Genomic DNA, 21742 nt, shown 5'->3' with positions numbered 1-21742 from the left:
TACTGTAATTACAGACATCTATTGAGTTAATTGTATTAATTACAATGGAGAAAACATCTAAATAACAATTCAACAGATAAAGCAAAGGTACCAAGCCTGCACAAACATTTCTCACCAGGATATACAGTGGTTTTAAAAAGTTTTTGTCTGAGATTCCACATTTTAAAATACATTCATTTTTTAAAACACATAATACAATTTGCCCTGCTTTTAGGCTATCTACAAGAAGACTATACAGTATTTTACTCAGCCTAGATTATATTGCAGAGAGGCAAAACTCTGGCAACATAAAATAGTAGCTTTGTAATAGTTTTGGATACCGATTTATCCAGAACAATTTGGGGACCCATTTTTGTCTAATTATGATCCACCTTTGAGTCCCGTCCTGTCCCGTACTGATATAGCCATTACCATATGAACACCGTTCAGAACAGAACTGAGGAAATACATGGCTTACTGATTGGTACCGATGAGCACAGCTGCACAGTCAGGACCAGAGTCACCAGAAACAGAAAGGGAGCTTTGAACATGGTGTGTGTCTTGTCAGTGTCCTCTCATTAAGAGTCAAACCAATGCCACAAACTCCAATACAGAAGTCAGACCGGTGCCCCTCCAGTGGGGCTGCAGAATACCAGGTCCTCACACTCAGGGACTTTCCTGTGAACAAAACTTCACTAAACTTGCTGCGCTTCTTCTGTGGCCTGAAAATGGATCAGGTTGCTGTAGTGAACATGAAGCAATGTGTCTGTGTGGAGGTTGAGGTTATGAGGTGTCAATGGGGACGCAACATGCTAAGGGGGCAGGGTGGGTGGGAGGGTCTTAGGAGAGCTGGGAGGGGAAAAGTTATACTGTATACCATGATCACACATGGAGTGCTACCAGAAGACTGCACACTACCCTTCCCTTGTCTTTGATCTGAAGTTCTCTATGAACTTCATGTGTCATCCATGTAGAAAAAAACCCCAGCAACAATAAAAGCATTTTGAACACGTTCTTAAAATGTGAAAAGGTTGCCTATGAAGCACCGGAGGGAGACAAGAGATGTGTAATAAAAGGAATAAACCCTCTGAATCAAATGTATTCATTTCATTGCTATATGAAACTACACAGTTTATTCTACCAATTGATTTTAAACCATACATGAAGTTACTAATATATTGCAACTGATTTAAAAATAATTAATTGCAATACATTCTTTAATTTTTGCTGTTTTGTAGATTTTCTTCAGAGGAGATGCACATTTTAAGACTATTACAGAATATTTAAGTGAAACAGAAAACAGACTATGCTCCATTTTTGTGCAACCATTACATCTACTGTTGAAGTGGATAATACTGAAATATCATCCTGGTAACAATATTAACTGAAGTCTTTGCCTATGAAAAAAAAACCTCACAAACAGCACATTATTCCACAGTGAAGTTAACATATTTTATTTCTTTAAGTGCCATTCATGCATATTGGGGAAGGGGGTGGGGTGGGTGGTGGTATCGACAATTCTAATAACACTTGAGTTATTTTACAGCACTAAACCAATACAAAGAGTAGCTGTGTCACCTCATTGGACAACAAAAGTAATAAACCGTGCAATAACCAAAAGGACAAATAGGAGAAAAAAAAAACAAATACAAGAAATGACAAAGACAAAATCAAAAAACGGAAAACAAAACAAAACCAAATATATATTATCAACACTGAAACACTGAATGTAGAACCATAGTACAGGTAAAAGGTAGTGTCACACAAAAAGCCAACGCATTTTCATCACATATATACAATATAGATATATACATACTGTCACCCTCTGATTGGACAATAACAAAATACTCTATTCTTTTCCCTCCTCTCTTTCATGAATAAGACCCACCCCCTGCCTTGATGCCCCACCCCCAAGAGGAAAAAAGGGATGATTGAAAAGACATATATTTACAAGAAGCACAACAACACACCAGCACTGAATAAAATAGGCCCCAATCAGCAGTACTTGTTGGCAGTTCTCTCCCATACTGTAACAAGGCTTATTTTCTTTTTTTTTTCTTTTTTTTTCAATAATGGTAATCTCTCTGGCAGGTACATGTCCAGCGGTATTTTAGAACTGAATTGTCTTTTGAAAAAGGAACATAATTCGCTCACACAAGCACACACAAATACACACATACCGACATGTAAAATAACATAAAATTGTGATTGTGATCCAGTCATTGTCTTCACCTTTTCCCTTTTAGCCACATCCATTTGCTCAAATCCTCCCATTTTGTTTCTCATGGGCTAATGTGCTCAGGTGTTTTCAACTAACAGCCTATGATATGTTCTCAATCTTCACCTGGAAGAATTGCAACACACCAAGCCTTTACACCAACCACGGACTCCCAAGATGTTCCCTATTTTAGGCCCACAGTTTCCACGTCCTAATGGAGACACACCGATTCATTATTTCACCGCTGTCTTCAGCTGCAGTCCCATGGCCACTGTGACTGCTACACTCACCTATGAGAGTCACACTCATCTAAGATGAGCATCTGAAATGTTTTGGGTCACTCAGCTAGTGACAAGTAATCTGTCTGAGCTTTGAGTGTCTGATTAATAATTTCTGGCAGTTGAAAAAAACTTAAAAACTCATAACTGATATCCACAGGCAAGGCGTTCTGCCACAAACAGCGGACACTTGATATATAAAAACAATACAGTAGAAAGAAAATCTCAAACTTAAAGTTGCTGCAGAAGCAGCAGAAGTGGACGAACAGGTATGAATGGCAGGGGAAAGCAGAAAAAAAAAAAAAAAAAAACAGCTGAAAAAAAAAATGGATGGCAGTATCCTCAGCTGAAAGAGAGAACTAGACTTCATCTGCACAGTGCAGCTCTTGACTGTTCAACAGAAGATCTACAGTATGAAACTGAGCTGGTTCTAGTTCCAAATAACCTTTTATGTGTTTGAAAGTATGGTTCTTTAATATCCAATAAACTATCATGTGAGACTTAAAAGTGCCTTATCTCAAAATAGCCAAGATATTATGCAGTATCAGCAAAAAAAAATAAATCTATGATTGTCATCCAAATATGAAATGAAAACTACAGTTACTACTGAAGTCCCTATCCAGCTAAATGATCTTAAAAAAAGATCAACAAAAGTGAAAGTGTGCAAAGGGCTTTTAACATAGTGTCTCGAGAGTTCAGCGCCTGTCTGATTGAGGAGCCACTCGTTATGGGACACAGAGGACAGGTTTCCAGCACCGCTCATCTCCCTGCTCTGTGCTTGAGAAACCCTTCCCACAAAAATGCATGTCTCAAATCTAGTCTTTCATCATTTTGTGCATCTGTTTTTTGTGCTCATAGATAGCAGAGATGATTGCAGCAATCAATCATAGCCCTAAAATTACAATAAAACCAAAACATACACACACACACACACACACACCATATGTACACACAACACACACACTGTACGTACTGTATAATCACTCACATTTCTCATTCTGTTATGATTGTATAATAGCAAAACTATTAAGCTATCGGACTATCACAAAAAAACATTGGGCAGTTTAGAGAAAAAGAATCATGTCGCCATAATTTAGATGTCAGAAGTGACTGAATAACAAATGCTAAGTGTATAGCGTTTGAAAACTCACTATAACCTGAAAAAAGTCTATGATATTCATGGTTTTGGATGTAACTCACCTTACTGACCAAAGACACTTAGAACTCATGCATCGTCGCCCTTTTTAAAGGGAAAGTTCAGGATCAGATACATATCCTATCGATCACTAATCAATCCCATTCTTAGGACACTCAAAACATTTTCATGCCAGAGTTTTTCTTTGTGAGAAGCTAGTACAAGCTTCCTGTTAGTATTTGTTAGCAATGCTCGTCAAAGTCAATGATATATTAAACCATTACTCTCAAAGTTGCATACAGGTTATTTTTACTGTTACAACAGCTATAGAAGTTAATGGAATTGCTTGCATACGGTTAAATACTCCACTGACTTGCAAATTTCATTTTAACAAAAACTGGCTTGCGAACCTTCTTAATGTTTTTGAATGAAGAGGGCTTGTTTGATGATCAATAGGCTAGTCTTCTAAAATCGATGAACCTTTCCATTAAAACTGAAAATGTGTCCTGGATTAACGTTACAACAGGTTCTGATTGTTGCAGCAAATATTACAAACCTACACAATGCACGCGCAGAACATAAACCTCGTATTACGTTGGGTTGAATGAATGTTGAATGACAAAAAAAAAAAAATGTTTGACTTCCCTGCTACCATCATCCACTCACACTCATCACCTTCACTCGTCTTGGAGTGCTCGAGACACTGAGAACAAAGAAGAAAAAAAATACTGCCGGTAAAGTTGCTGTCTTCCCATAACTAGTCTGCTGCAGTGAGCCTGACCAGATAGGTTGGCTATGGGACAACAGATCACAAAGAAAATTATTTTTTGTGATCTCTCTCTCTCTCTTTTTTTATATCAAGCCTGCTGGAACATTTAACACCCTGTTCATAACCTCATTTATTGTAAACCTAACTTTACCACCAATACAGCGCCCTGTGGGGCCCCAATTTCTCCCAAAAGTGACCAACAAGCACCATCACATTACTCATAGAGGCGGCCTGTGTTTCCTAAAAACAAAAATAAAATCATTTTTTTTAAAAAAAAGAGAGATAAACTCATCCAAGAGGCAGCTGAGGCCAATGTCAACACGAGAAGGATTACAAGCCGAACAAGTCGCTCAAATCACATAACAGTTACGGAGCGGGGGGGACTTTGGAAGGCTGCTGGCTGGGGGACGGGGAGAGGGCTGGCTGAGGTTGAGGAGCATGTGGTTTAGACATGAATGTGTTCTACTTGTCTCTAGACAAGTACATAAGCAATCTCTTTAACATGTCCGACTAAATATGATTGTCTTCAAAGTAACATTTTTTTTTTAGTATGTTTTGTTTTTGTTTTTGTAAAAATGTCGGGACTCTGAAGTCTTGTCTTTCTCTCTCCAAAATTGTCAAATGTTCTTCTGCATCCCACCCACAATGGCCTCCTCCTCCCGTGGCCGTTCAGCTCAGCCTGGCTGCCTCTGGCTTCCACCTCCTCTGTTCCTTCCCTCCTCCCTCCCTTTTCTTTTCACAAGGAGGTCTAGGGCTAGACAATGGAGTCCCAATCAAAATCATCCTGGATGTCGTCGGCTGGCATGCGGTGCATCTGGAAGTTTCTGGTAGGGATCATGTGCTGCTGGTTCATCTGCGCATGGTGTCCTGCAGAAAGAGGAGAGGAGAGGGAGAGTCAGAATACAGATGCACACAGCTGTGTCATTTTGGTGAGCAGGGTGGACAAATACAATGGGATGGGTTTGTCAAAACAGTTCTAATAATGTTGCATATAATTATTTGAGTCATGCTTCTGCCATGTCACCTGTCATGGTAGGTCCTGCGCTGCTCATGGGGGGCATGTGGGGGTATCCTGGGGGACCCATCATGGACATGCTCTGTCTGGAGTCTATGTAGAGATTTCCTGAGGAGAAAAACAGGCCAAAACCTCAAATATAAAACCTTTATTAAATAAAGTAAAGCACTATTTGAGCAGGATTAGTTTTATAGGGGAGGTCCATTTGAACGGGACAAAGGATCTTTAATTTCCCTCAAATTAGAGCTCATAGCCCGCATGTAAAATGTCATGATCTACACTACATGTGCATGCTGGTCGGACAATCTGCCGGCCGCCAAAGACGTGATGTTTAATTTAAACTGAATTTCTCTGTTAAGATGCTAAAAAATGGTAGGTAATCTGCTCCAAATTAAAATTTAGGATTTTGTAGGTAACAGAATATATAACACAGTGAGTGAGCAGAGCCGTGTTGCAGAGAGCAACAGTGACAAGATGTGACTGTTCACGCTTTCAAAACACAATGAAATGTCAGTGATGTAAAATATAGGAGATACTGGAGTAAACATAGGCTTTTTGGTCTCACAGTGCAATCATCTGGCTACAAAACAACTGTTTGGAAGAAGCCTGAGCTGGAACTGCAGGGGCTAACTCTGTGTTGGTCATATAAATTTCAACTGGGTTTTGAGTGACATGGAGATGAGTAGATAATGACAGAAGTTTCAATTTGGAGTGAAAAGTTGCCTTAAAACAGGTCCAGGATCCTGAATTAATAGCCCTACAGACACATGTCTCTGCCTGCAGGAAGCAGAGGGTTCATGGTGCACAGTGACGTGAGCGGCACTGGAGCAAAATGTGAAAAAAATAAAATAAAATAGTTTTAAACCTTTATATATGCACTGCATGCTCAGGTTAATATATGGCCACTCAGCTCACATGCTTTGGATAATAATAATTACAATCACAGGACCTCCCCCAGTAAACTAATCCAGTTAATAGGCCTACAGGGCTCCCCATCCACAAACACTCTACACAGATATTTCTTATTCAGTCAACAGTGCAATTTGAGGAAGAAGGTAGAGTTAAGGAGCAGGTGGCTAACCTGTGTTGAGGTGCTGGCTGGGCTTGCTGGGGTGCATGGAGCCGTGGCATACAGGAGGCTGCACTGCCCCCTGTGGCTGGATTACACCGGTGCGGGCAAAGAACTGGTTGATGGACGAGCAGAGATCTGCAATCTGGGTGGGTTCCAGGGACCAGTTGTTCAACTCCGCTTGTCTCATACTCTCTTTCAGTCCTTGGGAACGTACATCCATACACACATACACAGACACACAGACACACACAGACACACACACACACGCCAATTAATAATAACTCCGGTTATTATTAAAGCTACTGACAGTATCCGTTACTGCACTAAAATGTCACAGTGAAACGTTTTAAACTGCACCGTCTGTCCAAAGAATACACAAGTAGGAAATGAGAAACTAATTTACGCACATAGAGCAAATAACTTTCTTTTAAATATGTATTCATTATGTCAGTAACCTTTAGTAGGTGATATTTAAAAAACATCCTACCTTGCAATCCTAGACTGTAATTGGGTAAACTGACCTGCTGAGCTTGATGTTTTGGTAATTAAACTTGAAGGCAGTGTTATTTAATTGAAGAGCTCGGTTTAATTAAACTCTTAATCAATTCTACAGTGTCAACACTTCAGCACTCAATCAAAAGCTGGGGCAGTACAGTATATCAGCTCCTAGCTATAAATGTATGTTTATTGGTTCTGATCATATGTGTTTAGACATGAGGTAATTATGATACAGCAAACTGTATAACCTTGAAAATCTTAAGCTGAGGCAGAAATTATTTGTCTTTGTGTAATATTTACAAATGCAATGACATCTGCTTATATTGTCCAAACCACACCTTGGAAAGGTGAAAGGTCGACATCAGCCCAGTTATAGCTGCTGGCGATACGACAGCTTTCTTTCAGTGCATCCAGATTTGGGTACCAGTCAGTGGGTAAACCTGCAAGCACAAACAATGCATATCTGTAACATCTAAGATATGAATATGTGTAAGAGTAGTTTCCACTAGTGGGATTTATTGTAGATGAGGGGTATAGGTAATTCTGGTAGAGACCCAAATTCGCTCCTGGGTCCATTTCAGATTTAGTTTCAGTGGGTGTTGGAACTTAAATATGGTTGTTATTTGAATACTTACATCATTTATATGGACAACTGTGCAGTAATTGCAATTGTAATTGCTGTTTATTGCGGGCCAAGCAATAAGGCCGCATGATGAATTTTCATTGTATTAACATTTTTCTAGCTGTGTGGGCAATTTTCCAATTCAACTAAATGAATGAAAAGGAAACACTGAATAAAACAGCTTATCAGGCTCCATCAGTGTTGTGTTGTGGCCACTGGGAGGAGCCAGTTGACTCTGCAAAGGCTGCTGTGCTCCAGAGTCGAAGTCACTGGATGCAGCATTGCTTTGTTCTCATTACAGCACATAGCATAAATCAGATGATGATTTACTGTTCAGCACCCAAAACCAGTTCTCAGTGCTTAATGCAAAGCAAATGAACACTGATCCCCAACCCAGTTCAGCTGCGAACAAGAGGGTTTTCTTTGCCAGTGTGCGCGTGTGTCTGTGTGTGTGTGTGAAATGAAGAGAAGACAATACAGGCATGCTGGTTCAAAGGAAGAGAGGTTGACAGAGAGCAGGTCTTACCCGTGTTGCAGGCCATCTGTTGCTGGGTAGGATGGGGCTGGTGGGAGAGGCTCTGGTGCTGCTGGCCATGTTGAGAGGGGTGCTGGCTGTGCTGCGTGTGTTGGGAGGGGTGTGGCGTGTGCTGCTGTGGGTGCTGGCCGTGGGACGGGTGCTGCGATGGGTGCTGCCCGTGCTGGGAGTGCGCGGCGTGCTGGGGGTGCTGGGGGTGCTGTTGGTGCTGTGGGTGCTGTTGATGCTGACTGTGTTGGCTGTGCTGGGCATGTTGGCTGTGTTGGTTGTGCGGGGCGTGTTGGTTGTGTGGGGTGTGGGGGCCGCCGTGCTGTGGGAGGTGCTGTGCGTGGGGTGAGCCGTGGCCGGGGTGGGCTTGGGCAGGGTGGGACAGGGGCACCTGGCCACCGCTGCCGGAGTGGCTGTTGGGATGGTTGTTGGGGTGGTTGTTTGACAGGCTGTTCTGAGTGCTAATGGTGCCACTGGGGGAGTGCTGATAGGAGCAGGAGGTGTGGGTCTGCTGGGAGGAATCTGACGGCATGCCCATCAGACCTGGGAACCAAAACACACAAACACAAAGCCAGCAATGAGAGACTAGTTTTACTGATCCACAACTGGCAGGGACATGGTTTGAGAATGAGCTGAATTCATATAATGCACTTCAGCGCTTGAAAGACAAAAGGGACGCAGGGGCTTCACATGTAAAAACAGCTACTCAAGTACATGTATCTTAACGTATTACAATGATGGGGATCTGGACTTCCCATGTTTAAGTGGCTGTACAATTGAGACAGACCAGCTGCCATTTTGTTGTAGTTCAGGGAATGACTCAGCATCAGTTGTGTGTCTGAGGTTCACGAGCCCTAGCCGCCACCGCCTCTCCTCTCCTCTGCTCTCCAGCCACACAGCTCTGGATTGTCTTTGACGAATCCATTGTGTTGCTGCACAGTTTCTTAACAGACATGAATGGAGCATGAACATCTGAACACCCAACTGCAATCATCTGAGTGGAGGGGAGTGGTCTTAAGAGGCCCTGTCCTTCACGGCTTTGGCACAGTAAACCTATTTCACTGGAGTGCTTTTAGAGCTGACTCCAGCCCTGCACCTCCACAATCGGCACGTAACACTCACTGCAGGGGTGACAAAGGTGCATCTCTTATCGGCACAGAAAGCCCATTGTCCAACGAGGGAAATACAGAAAGCAATTAACGCGGCACCAGAATAATAATGCGAGCTCATTACCTATTATCAAAGCCAGTGAATTAGCTCACTGTCTACAGCGGCAGAGTGTGAAATCCTCTCGCTCGATTATTTACGCTTTTTAATTGCTAGGGCTTGTCTGACTAAGAGATTTCACTTTTATGCGCATAAAAAAAGGTAACAACTTTCAACTAATGAAACATAGATGATAGATTAAAGGAGAAGAACTCTTTGAAAACATTAGCATGAAATGCATTTGATTTGTGAAAGTAGGTTATACACAGAAAGCTCAGTCTACTTTGCTCATAACCCTCTTGTCAAGTGCTCTTTGTTTATCAGTCAATCAGATTACAAACAAAAACGCATTTAGTTCTAGAGGGACTGGCAGGCTTTTGGAAAGCCATGCTCTATCCAGCACTATGCATTATATCATATGAATTCACCATCATTATGACAAATGAACCTCAATCCAACAGATTTAGTGTGGACTGATGCTGCCTGCAACCTCTTCTACTCCTCTGATGAAATATAGCCTAGATAAAAAAACATTTCAAACATAACAAGGGCTAGATAGTTTTCATGTAATGTAAAAATATAAAGCAGGAAGGATAGTGTATTAATTCTGAACTAACCATATAATAAATGCAGTAACCTCTCTTTACATCCCCTACTGAAATATTTAAAACATGAACTCTCAGACTGTTTGTGCTTTTGAATATGAAATGAGGCCAGAAGCCTCACTGGCCACATGGCTCTGGCAACAGACCATGAAAATACTGTATAGATTTGCACTACACGCCGGCCAGCTTATTGAATACCTACTCACTGAACTCAGTAAACCTAATTAGTGCCTAAAGACTCTATAGCCTCAGCTGTAAAGAACAGACCCACATTAGGTAGAATCACTCTGAGAATCATCTTGTTCCAATGTGCTCCCTTGACAAATGAAGCTTAGGCTCTCTAGTAGGTTAGCACTTGGTGCCCTCGTGAGGCCACTCACCCTGTTGGCTGAAGGACTGCTCAAAAACAGACTTGTAAAGGCTGCGGAAGGAGGCACTGAGATCTTCAAAGTCAGAGAACAGGAGCTGCTTGTCCCTCTCTGGCATGTTGTACTGGGGCTGGGGAGGTTGCTGGAGGCTCATAGACTGAGACACAGGCTCTGGGTGATTAGTCACCTGGGGACAGAGGAGAGGAAGAGAGAAAGAGAGTTAAAGATGTGCACAAAGGAGTAATGTTTAATGTTGTAAATGTGCGGATGATTTTGTGGAAAAACACTACAACGTATACAAACACAGCTTTATTTCAATAAGTTGGCTACAGTGCTACATCTATAACACAATTTCAGACTACACTGGACTATTGTTAATGAAAATAAAAAATAAAAAGACTAGTGAAATCACATATCAATCTAACACTATTGCCCATACATACAAGTCCATATACATACTTCTCAAAGACACTGGACATGCGTATCAGGTCATGGAGCAGCTGGAGAAAATAGAAAACCTCTAGCATGTTTAATGCAAAGTACTGGTTCATTTCAATCTAAGCAGCGCACACAAGTCAACTATAGCGATGTTTCTTCAGTTCTTCTCAGGAGCTATTCATGTTCCTGGCCATTCGTCAATGTCTGAAGAGGTGTCAGTCACACACTAAACAACATTACGCAAACTTAGACAATCTAGGTCAGTGCTTGCCGCCTTGGCTCACATGGCATTAAGAGAGCAACTCAAATGGACACAAAGCCAATACTCAGGTGGCCGAGCAAAATGTATTTAAAACAAAATCAATAGCAATGCCTTGTACAAATAAGCATCCATTTTATCCGCGTATTTGTGTGGGTAGTCAATATTATGCACTGCCCCTGGGTGTGAGATGGCAAGCTGTGTACCCCTCCAGCAATGAGGTTGTCTACTAGATTCATCACAGGAGGGGCGGTGATGCAAAACCATCGCTATTTCACAAACCACAACCTGACCTGTGTCCACCATGGGCTAGCATTACAAGAGAGGGCATGTCCCATTTTGATCATAACATCTTTCCAGCCCTAAATGTGGGCAGGCTGTCGAAGTGCAGGGCTCACAGTCTGGCTTGGTGGAGTGAAGAGGTGATAATAAAGCCGGAGTGTTTGCTGTGAGCCGCTGCTTCGGCTGTGAGAGAGAGCACATCCATCAGACTGAGCCGATCGATGCCCAGCGCCTGGAGCAGGGAGCACTCTAGGATGCAGGAGGACCACACCAAAGAGGGGGCATCTCTGGTGGGAGGACATCAGAGGCAGCGTTTCTCTTTGTCTGGCTTCCAGGAGCGTGCACATCTTTCTCTGTTTCCCTTAACCCCCCTCCTGATGTTGCACTCCAATGCAGGTCTGCCCTGAACCCTGGTCTATTGCCGTCTACGACTGGCTCCTCTGAACAGACCCTCCTGGGGCTTTCTGATCAGATGAAATATGGGCTACAGTACACTATCTAAGTCTAGTGGTGTTTCAGTTTCATTCATTTAGTGACTGTGGCTCCCCCACAGCTAGAAAAATGTGAATGCAATGACAATTTATCATCTGGCCTTACTGCTTACTGCTCACCCCTCCCAAAAAAATAACAATTACACCACATTTGACCAAATAGCATTATATAAAAATCCAAATAAGGGCCATTCATGAGCTGCTATGCCTAGAGAACTGATCCTGGAATGGGTCCAGGAGAGAACCTGGGTCTTATACCCAAAATGACCCCACCCCCTATTTACAAAAAAACTCAGGAAACACTGGCCTGGTGCATTTCAGCTAAATGATATAGAGTGCCTCAACAGTGCATAGAGAGATTTGCCCATGCTGTTGATTATGTGCGGGTGACACAGATGCTGCTGAACCCCATCACCAGTGTCTAGAGCGGTCCTTACCGGTGTGTAGCTGTGCACGCTGCCCACACTGTTGAGATTGACGGAGGCCAGACTCTGGTCAGACAGGCTGTTGTTAAGGCTGCTTCTTGGGCTGTCGCTTCCTTCCTGGTCTGTGTTGTACAACGCCACCTGAAATACAAACAAGTACATTAGCTTTTTCTCTCAGAAATACACACAGACACACACACACACACACACACTAATGAGTGCTCCCTGCGTCTTCTCCAGTCTTTATCATGCTGATGGTAGAGCATGTCAGCATTCCTCTGGGATAATGGGTTGGGAGGAGGGGAAAAAAGTTTGGAATGTAACGTTGGTCTATAGTTAACCAATGTAATTTGGTATGGGAATTTAATACCTGAGCATGTGTGTGTGTACTGCATGCAATGACTTGTCATAATGGCAGAGTACTTTTTTTCCCTCTTTATTGAGAGAGCGTTTAGGAGACACAGTGTGCGGCTGAACACCCACCACAGTCACTAAGGGGTTCCTGCTGAACGTGTAAGAGGGGTGGGGGGCTTGGGGGGCTTGGGGGGGGGGGGCGGGGTGGGACGGTTGAGACATCCCCATCACTAAAGGTCACACTACTGGCAATGTCAGCCACATCTGCTCACCGAGCGCAAATCCGTTTGGGACAGCTAACAAAGGCTTTCAACGCAACCGAGACGCTGACCTTTCAATATAGCAACGAAACCAGCCGAAGCACTTCAGGACGACAATCTTAATTATCATCTAATAAGGTTTAGCCCTCCCACCCTTCCCAAATAAAGTGCGGTGTCACACAATTAAGACAATAGTAAGAAGAGCAATCTGGATAATGAATATAATGATACCCACAGAGAATAGCCCATGTGCTGAGTTTTGGTATTGTGAGTAAGGAATGGCAGCAATGCACTGACGCTGTTGTGACTGTAGAGGACCTGACAATTTCAGATTGGTGCTTGTGTGTGCGTGCGCGTGTGCGTGTGCATATGTGTGTGTGTGTGTGTGTGTGTGTGTGTGTCTGTGTGTGTGTGTGCCCATGCCCGTCCATGAGTGAGTGCAGCAGGGTGGCTGCTGCTCATCAGTGTGAGTGGAACAGGGTGGGCTCTGTGCTCAGCACAATGAGACAGCAGCAGCAGCAGTAGCCTTCAGGCAGGCAGAATGGCCCAGCCCAGCCTCCTGCCTCTCAGCAGCAGGAGCAACAGACTGAAGCCTCTTGTCTTTCTGTTGAGCCGCAGCTAGCTACCGCAGAGGCCACAAGGAGGCGAGGAAACCCAGGCAGGCCTGACTGCCCTCTCTGCTCTGACTGATTGGCCGGCTGACTAACAGGCTGGCTCATCACCAGGACACACATCCAGAGCGAGAGCATCCAATCATATTGAGCTATTAATATGGAGCTTGGCTCCTGCTCTGGTAGAGTGAGATAGAAATGTTGTGATTTAAAAAACGGAGAACGGAAATGCTGAATCCAGGCAACGCTGTGCAAGGGAGAGGGGTGAGGGAGAGGGAGAGGAGGATGGGAGGGTAGTAAGAGAAGCTCATTAGGCAACTCTAGCCTTCCTCCACTCAGTATGGGCTTGGCTCCAGTGTTCATTAGCGTGAAGGGGGAACTCAATGAGCAGCTAAGACTGAGGGCTTAGGCACGTCTGAAAATCAGCCCTACAATGCTAATCAAAAACAGTGCGCCGCAGAAATATAAATGTTATGTGTAATGAAGTCATAAAAGAGGCTTTTAGCCTTAAGCCTCTCACCACAATCTATTTTTACTCTCCTCACCCATAAAGTGTGATGATTTCAAAACCTCACTGCTCTGTGGTTTACACAGACCCCAGAGTCCCCTGAGTGAAGACGCCCACTCGAGCACGCACAGTCACAGATGAACACCCAGTCGCATCTCACCCACATACATAGAAAGGCAAGCACAAACATATGACACACACCCATGTCTACAGCTACAGCTCTGCACGCGGATATGCATACAGACAGACAGACAGACAGACAGACAGACAGACAGACAGCCAGCCAGACAGACGCACACACACACACACACACACACACACACAGAGGCAAGCATGCTCACACAGGCAGGAGCGGCTCCACAGTAAATACTGTGCACGGTGTTAGCTAGCAGGCGAGCGAGTCAGTGTTCTATTCTTAGCGGTGAATTAAGTAAAAAGCCAGAGGTGTCTTTTACATGGAGGCCTAATCTGGAGCATGAGACATGGATTATGAAATCAAAGCGAGATTGGCCCAGGTGTCTCCAACAATGCCAGCCAGTGTTCAGCAGAATCCCTGCTTGCAGGATTCAACAGACAGAGAGAGAGAACGAAAGAGAGAGAGAGAGAGAAGGAAGGGATAAGAGAGAAAAAAAGGCCAGACTATTCCTCAGCAAACACACTTCCAACAATCCCCCTTTCCCTTCATCATCACACTTCAGTGCCAGACTTTCATCTTATTCACGCCAATGTTAAGGGGCTGCCACAGAACACAACCTTCAGAGAGAAGAAAAGTGTGAGTCTATGTGAGAAAGGCACGAGAGAAAGAGAGGGAGGAGGAGAATCTTCTGAGGAATGTCCGACGGTAGAGAGAGAGAAAAAAAAAAAAAAGATTCTCGCTGGTTCAGTAGTGCTCCTGCCAGCGTTTCCCATTGGTCTATCTTAGAAGGCGGGAATGAGGGAGAGAGACTGGAAGAGAAAGGGAGAGAGAGAAAAACAGAGAGAGGGAATTCCTGTGGCTTGGCACACTGCACCGAAAGAGGCGTGGCCTGTCGTGTGTTTACAGTGTAAGACAGTGAGAAACAAGCTCTCTCCGAGGAGTTAGGGCTCAGATCTGATGCTATTCCACTTTGTCTTCTGTTCACTTTGCCACGGCAACAGCTTTTGTCACAATCAACACAACAAAAGAGACAAATCACAACTTCCTCTCATCAATTCTTTGAAACACACGCACGTAGACACACATACACGTGAGTAACCATTATTGATACAGACAAGTTTTTTTTTATGTTTTCTGCTTGTGACTATTCAGATAATATGGAAATCTATCTGGCTGGAGTTATTTGACGGCAGGAGTCCAGGCTCTAAACTCTCAGCTCTTTACATTACAGCTTCATTATACATTCCCTGCTGGTACAGATTGATGCTATGGCAAGTGCTTCTTTGTAGCGATCACAGAAGAAAAATGGTCGTCTCTCTCCGCGCTTGGGTCTTTTTGTCTGTCTGTCTGGGTGTCTTTGTAACATGATTATACTGTATATTCTCAGTACAAGATGCTCCTCCCCAGCTGTCACTGAAAGATTCGTCAAAACAAGCAGAAACATACTCTACATACATGCGTACATGCACACACAGACCACAAGTTATGACGCACACACTCTTTTGCCTCATATATTCAGAACTTAAGTGCCCCCCTTCATACACACACACACACACACACACACACACACACTCATCTTCCCATGAACACCCCTGTTCATATTAAACACAGTTTTTGTAATGCTTGCAGCAAATGAATAAGCGACTCTTGTAGGCTTTTTAAAAGTACTCCAGAGAGCTGCCCCCACTGGGCCCAGAGGATGAGGGCTTAAGGTTAAAAAGCCTATTTAAATTTCAGAGTGAGCAGCGCACTCACAACTAACAGCTAGCAGTCCCTGTAGCTTTGCTCTGTGATGTGCAAGTGTTTCCAAGCTTTTACACATAAAAAAAAATAAAAATAAAAAAAAGGTACCGACAGCAGACGGACCCAACAGCAGGGGCGGTCACCTGTAGTGCGGCGGTGTAATGTGGTCATAGAACTGAAGGGTAACTAGCAAGACGACTCCGGGCGTCACCCTCCACTACAGGTGTGAACAGAGAACTGCAAGTGTGCAGGGGATCGTGTTAAGGTCTATCGGGTTGCAAAAGGCTAAGTATCTGTGCAAGCATCGTATTGCTGTATTGAACATAACAACATGCTGCCTGTTGTTGTAGAGGAAAAAAAATAAATAAAACATCAGCCGTAGCTTAGAAGGTGCTGCAGTGCAGATAGTTGTATATTTTGGTGTGGGTTGCACTGCAGATAAGCTTTAGGCACATCAGCGTGTGCCCGCTTGTGTGTGTGTGTGTGTGTGTGCGTTTGTGTGTGTATCTCCCCTCCACTAGAGTGCTACTCTCTCTCTGTGGGGAATAGTGCTGTAGGTGGTTGGAGAAGTGGGTGGGGTCAGGGTGCAGTCGTGTAGCCAGGTGTGTGCTGGAGCTGGAGGCTGGATGGCTGGCTGTAGTACCTTGTTAGTCACAGTGTTGATTGCCAGCGTTGGAGAGGCACTTCCAGAGATCATACACTCCATCCCCAAAGACTCCGACTCCAGGCTGTACGGCGTGGAAGCCTGTGGGGGTTGGTGGTGGTGGTGGGTGGGGGTGGAGGGAGAGAGCAGACAAAAAAAAAAAAATAAAAATAAAAAAAAAAAAAAGAATCACCATTATCCAATTATCAAATACACAAGATCCCACTGCAGGTGGTGAGGGAAGACCCGTGGACCGGTGTTGCTATGTTTGTGACAAAGCTTTGTTTTTCTGCTCAGACAAGAGATACATATCCATCTGCAAGATAAAAATATATATATGTACCACAAGCATTTATAAATGACAATAGAGCAACACCTTTATTTAGGTCACGTTTCAACTGTGTTTCCTGAGAAGATGAGGAGAGACCCCACCCCCAGCCCCACTCCCAACCCTACCTCCACCCCCAACCCAAACACACACACGCCACCGCCTTGCAGTACGAGCGCACGGTTGGGGGAGATAACTCTGCCATGCCTGTCTCCCAAAACTGCTTACTGTAAGAGGATTGGCTGCCAACAATACCATTTTTAATTCATGATAAACATAAATGAGATTTCACAAACTCTCAATTTCAATGTCTGAGACTCTTAATGGAATGCCTTGTAGGCAGACAGCGTCTAGGGGGAAGGGTGAGCACAGCGCATGTGTCATACAGAATGCACAGGCTCATACTCTTCACCAAGTACGTTCTTTTGAGTCATGCCCAAATGAACAGACTGCATCAGAACAGCTCCGGTCTGATTTGGTGGCAGGGCGACATATTAAGATGTAAGATGCATGAAATAAATTTACTTTTCTACCTACCTCTACATTTCTCATTTATAAAATCTCACACCTGAAAGAAGAAATAAACAGGCATACATTGGTGAATGGTTGTAATGGTATTTTGTTGCTGTAGGGCTATATGAACAGCATGTTAAGTTTTGGGCCATCTCTGTGCCTGCGTGTATGTGTATGTGTATGTGTGCGGTAGTGATGATGGTGTGTGTGTGTGTTTGCCTAGCGAGCGTAGCAGAATCCTGCCTGTCTCCTAGCCTCTGGTCAGCCACATCGCGGGGAAGGAGGAGACGAGAGACTGCTGTGTTGGGATGCCCCAGGGCCAGGTCAATCTAAGCAGCTCACTAAACCAGCACAGCTGTACGTAACACTGGACGAGACTCATCCATAATTAAAGACAAAAGCTCCCACTCAGAATAACCAGCGCACACAGCTCTGCATTAATTGATGTTTGTTAAAAAAGTGAGTGCAGAATGCAATGTATGTAATGGCTGCCTGGGGCATAGTTTATTAATAAGAAGCTCACTTCATGACAGGCTAGCGGAGCTACATGGAGAGGCCGTTACATAAAATCTGGATATGAACTCCTACCGGGCCTGTGTGTGTGTGTGTGTGTTTGCGTGTGTGTTTGTGTGTGTGTGCATTCGCATGTGGTAGAAAAGGAAAAAGAGTGGGAGAGAAAGGAGGGCAAAGGAAAAGAAAGTGAGGCAGAAGTAGAGAGAGAGGCACAGAAAAGGAAAGAATCAGAGAAAGTGAGGCAGAAGCTTAAGCAGGAGAGAGAACAAATGAAGAGAGACAAAGAAGGGTAATTTCCTTGCGTTTCCTTATCTAGTATGTAGAGTATCGGAGTTTCTCTCCTCAGACTCACCCGCTCTCCGGACCGCGGCCTCTTCTTTGGCCGTGTGGGCAAGGCGTCCTCCTTTGGGTTGGTGTCGATGGCCCAGTAGGAGCCCTGTAGACAGAGGAAAGACCTGTGAGCTTAATGTGTAATGCGATGGATTGATTGCTAAGGTACACACAATGGCATGGTATCCCTGGGATGTTTGCACTGGACTGAGGGATTTCCTGTCTGGAAAGACATGACACAGCCATCAGACTTTTCTATGCAACTAACTTCCAAACCCAAGCCTTTCTTTGAGCTGAGAGCTGTGTACAGAGTATGTGCAGTGTGTGTGGGCTTTGTTAGTAAGAAAGGCAAGGCTTTTCCTCCTCTGTGGCTGCTCCTCAATGAGAGGCTGGCGAGGAGAGCTGCTGGTGGTGAAATGCTAAGCCTCTCCTGAAGCTGGACTTCCTCAGCCTCAGGTAGTGAGTCAGTGTGCTGTTGCCAAGGGTGAAGGCTCCTCAGCCTCAGCCCCAGAATCTCAGCAGCGCTAGCCCTGCCGTGTTGGCTTTCTTCTCAGGTCTGAGCTGGGCTAATCAAGGAGAGAATAGTTGGGGTTGGCTCTGGGGCTGCAGCTAGCAATTCCACACCCAGGCTGCATTATTTATCTCTGCATTCGGCCCCATTTAATTTATTTTTCAATGGTGTTCCACCTCGAAGCCAAACGCAACACAGCTTACAGTTGTTAAAAATGAGATTTTTACCCTAAGGCCCTACAAGTTCTGAATTTTAGTTTTAATATTTCATATGACCCCCGATAAAATCTCAATTGTCAAGAGAAAGTGAGATCAGGACCTTTAAAATTACTTCCTTAGCAGAGAGAATAATTGATATTTCCATAAGAAATTCTCTGGACAACAGGAGAGGCCATCCAACGAGCTGTGTCTCAAGTATTTTATACAATAACTGCTGCATACACAACGGCCTGCTCTTGTTAAAATCAGCAATTCTGTTTCTCTCACAGCTCGGATGCACCACTGCTCCAATTGTTAAAAAGAAAACCCAGGGTTGGCCTATATTCTTCAGGGGGCAAAATTATAAGTTTTAATATTTTCAAGGCTTTGGGGTCAATTAACATTTTCCTCAGAGGGAGGAATTATTCACGGCGCAATCAACCGAAGATGAAGAGACATCTCGTAATGATGTAGGCTACAGTAAAATGCAGAGAAAACCTAATTTCACTCCCCATGTTCTCTACAAGAGGCTTCATTGAACGAGGATGTGTGAAGGTGAGACACGGTGGCTCCACATGTGATCCAAGAAACCGTGTCTGTGTTAAGGTGTAGGGGTTAACCGTTTCAATTAGAGCTCCGTTACGAGACCCAGACAGACACAGGCTAGCGGTAGAGAGCCGGGCTGGGTGGCGTTTCTTTTAATTAGGCAAAAAAAATCTTTAAGTTCACCCCCTTGGGAAGGGAGTTTCTGCATTTCCCCGCACCCACCCCAGGGACTTGCCAGGGAAAAAAAAGCAAAGAAAAAAAACCAAAACACCGAACCCATATAAAGAGTCATTAAATTATTCACAAATATACTGCATTACACTGTAGCAATGCCTAGCGAAGTGTGTCCGTGGAGTCTGGGGCTACAATATAGCAAAACTACAATATTCTCTGTGCAGTCATAAAACAAAGGCTGTGGCAAAGATTGTTAAACAACAGTTCTTGATAACAGACATACTCTACCTGCTCTCTTACAGTAAATGACGATGCTCATTTTCATACATCAACATAAATTATGTCATCTAGTTCCCCATTTTGTGTGTAAATATAGTAAGGACTAACAGCACAAGTATACTGGTTATCCTCGCAGCTCTAGCCCGAGACATGAGGCCAATTAAAATAAAGATTATTAATGGTAGCCTTCACTGGCTGCATTTTTACCTCCAAGGTAGACAGGGTGTGTGTATGTACAATATCAACCGTCATCTCTTACACCATCTCAGAGAGAGAGAGACAGGGAGCGACATGCCTCTCCTATCTCATCCAACCAGCAGTTCTCATATTCCTGCCACATTACAATATTGATGCAACATATCAAGAGCGGCTAGCGCCTCTTTGAAGTTGTCTTCGGGGGGGATGGGAGTGAGGAAAATTCCAAATTAAACATTAAGGATGCGAGCATGTTGGCCATGCATTTGGAATGGGATCCATACAGCAATAGATTATTTTGTATTTAGTGGAGCAGCTCCCAGGAGTGTCAATATCAGAGGATTACAGCAAAACATGAAATTAGCATTCAGTCCCCATCCTCTACACAGCTAGGCGTAGCTCTTCATGCGTGTGTCGGTGTGTGTGTGTGAGTGTGTGTGTAATTATTTGTGCGGTTCCCTAAGCATGTGTAGCGTCTCTCTCTGACAGTGCTGGGATGAAATCTAGGTTAGGCTACATATGGTTAGACCTATACACACCATCATTCTAAATAGAGGCCCATAGACTCCAACAATATGAACTACCGAATGGATCAGGGGATTCCACTAATCAGGTTGATGTCGCTAGAGATTGTGAGGTAAAGCAGGCTGAAAAATACACTGTAGGTGGTCCTAGAGAGATGTTGGTCTATACATCCTTCTATAGAGGGAGAATGGGGAGACAGGGAGAGTGCAAGTGAGGCCTTTTTTTCCTCAGTAGGTTCAGCACCTAGCAGTAACTGCTTCAGGGACGCAAGATGCTGGAAATGACCCGACTACTACCCCGTTGCGGCCCCATCTCTACCAGGCTTTAGCATTTTAAACCACATCTGCTGTCTGTGCTGGTCCAAAAAACGAGTCTCTCCTTACATTTGCAATGCAATTCTGTGGGGGTGGGAGGTTCATAATAGATTACGAGCATGCCATGCATTTCCAGACTGTCAGAGGCCTGGCAGCTATTCAAAGCTAACATTTTTCTACCGGAGATAGCATGAGATACACAGCAAAAAAGTTTCGCAATGGTGATCCTGCCCACTGCTACATCAAACCTGTAGGTGCTGGCTACATTTATTTTTTAACTACATTTACTTTGACATGTATATTGTTTTTTTTTTATATTTAAATGTATTTTTATATGTTTGAACAAAAAAAGTCTCACCTTCCCTGGGTCATCTTTGGAGCGAGGCACTTTGAGAAAACACTTGTTCAATGACAGATTGTGCCGTATTGAGTTCTGCGGAGAGAGAAGAGAGAGAGGTGGCGAGGTTAGTCAACACGTATCAAAAACCAGATTACAGAAACAAGTCTGTTGTATGTAAGTGCAGAGAACAGCACTGCCAGCAGCCACAGAGACTGCACCAACAAAGGCACACAAGTTGTAAGCATGTATCACTTAGGTTTTAGTCACAGTTCCTGTCATCAAGGTCAGCTTGTTCCACTGGCTCACCACTGCATGAGATCTGGCCTACAACTGTGTCCAGATTTCACTCTCCATGAAAATGCAGGAGCTTGATCTGCGTACAAAGCCACCAGGAAGCAATATCTTTTATCAACGTCCAACAAACTGCATTCTAGTTGCACAACATATCAAATTCCACGGGTGCCAAAAATAGGAGCCAGAAGGAATCCCACACTGGGATGGCTGCTGATACCAGGGCCTGATATTAATTAATGCTTCAG

General features: G+C 44.0%; 1 protein-coding gene across 1 annotated transcript in view; it reads right to left on the bottom strand.

The window, feature by feature from the left end:
• Positions 1-1417: 1417 nt before the first annotated feature.
• foxj3 (forkhead box J3) overlaps positions 1418-21742 on the bottom strand; it is a 66020-nt gene continuing 45695 nt past the window's right edge. Inside the window, exons 3-12 of the mRNA XM_071895262.2 lie at positions 21222-21296; positions 18145-18228; positions 16439-16540; positions 12196-12324; positions 10301-10475; positions 8113-8652; positions 7303-7404; positions 6476-6667; positions 5404-5502; positions 1418-5246 (exon numbers count right to left, since the gene is read on the bottom strand). Coding sequence (XP_071751363.1) covers positions 5134-5246; positions 5404-5502; positions 6476-6667; positions 7303-7404; positions 8113-8652; positions 10301-10475; positions 12196-12324; positions 16439-16540; positions 18145-18228; positions 21222-21296 — 1611 coding nt within the window. The 3' untranslated portion in view covers positions 1418-5133. The remainder of the gene's footprint in view (positions 5247-5403; positions 5503-6475; positions 6668-7302; positions 7405-8112; positions 8653-10300; positions 10476-12195; positions 12325-16438; positions 16541-18144; positions 18229-21221; positions 21297-21742) is intronic.

Source organism: Centroberyx gerrardi, chromosome 5 (genome assembly GCF_048128805.1).
Source record: "Centroberyx gerrardi isolate f3 chromosome 5, fCenGer3.hap1.cur.20231027, whole genome shotgun sequence".
In the NCBI taxonomy this organism is placed as follows: Eukaryota; Metazoa; Chordata; class Actinopteri; order Beryciformes; family Berycidae; genus Centroberyx; species Centroberyx gerrardi.
This window is presented reverse-complemented; position numbering and strand designations above follow the sequence as displayed.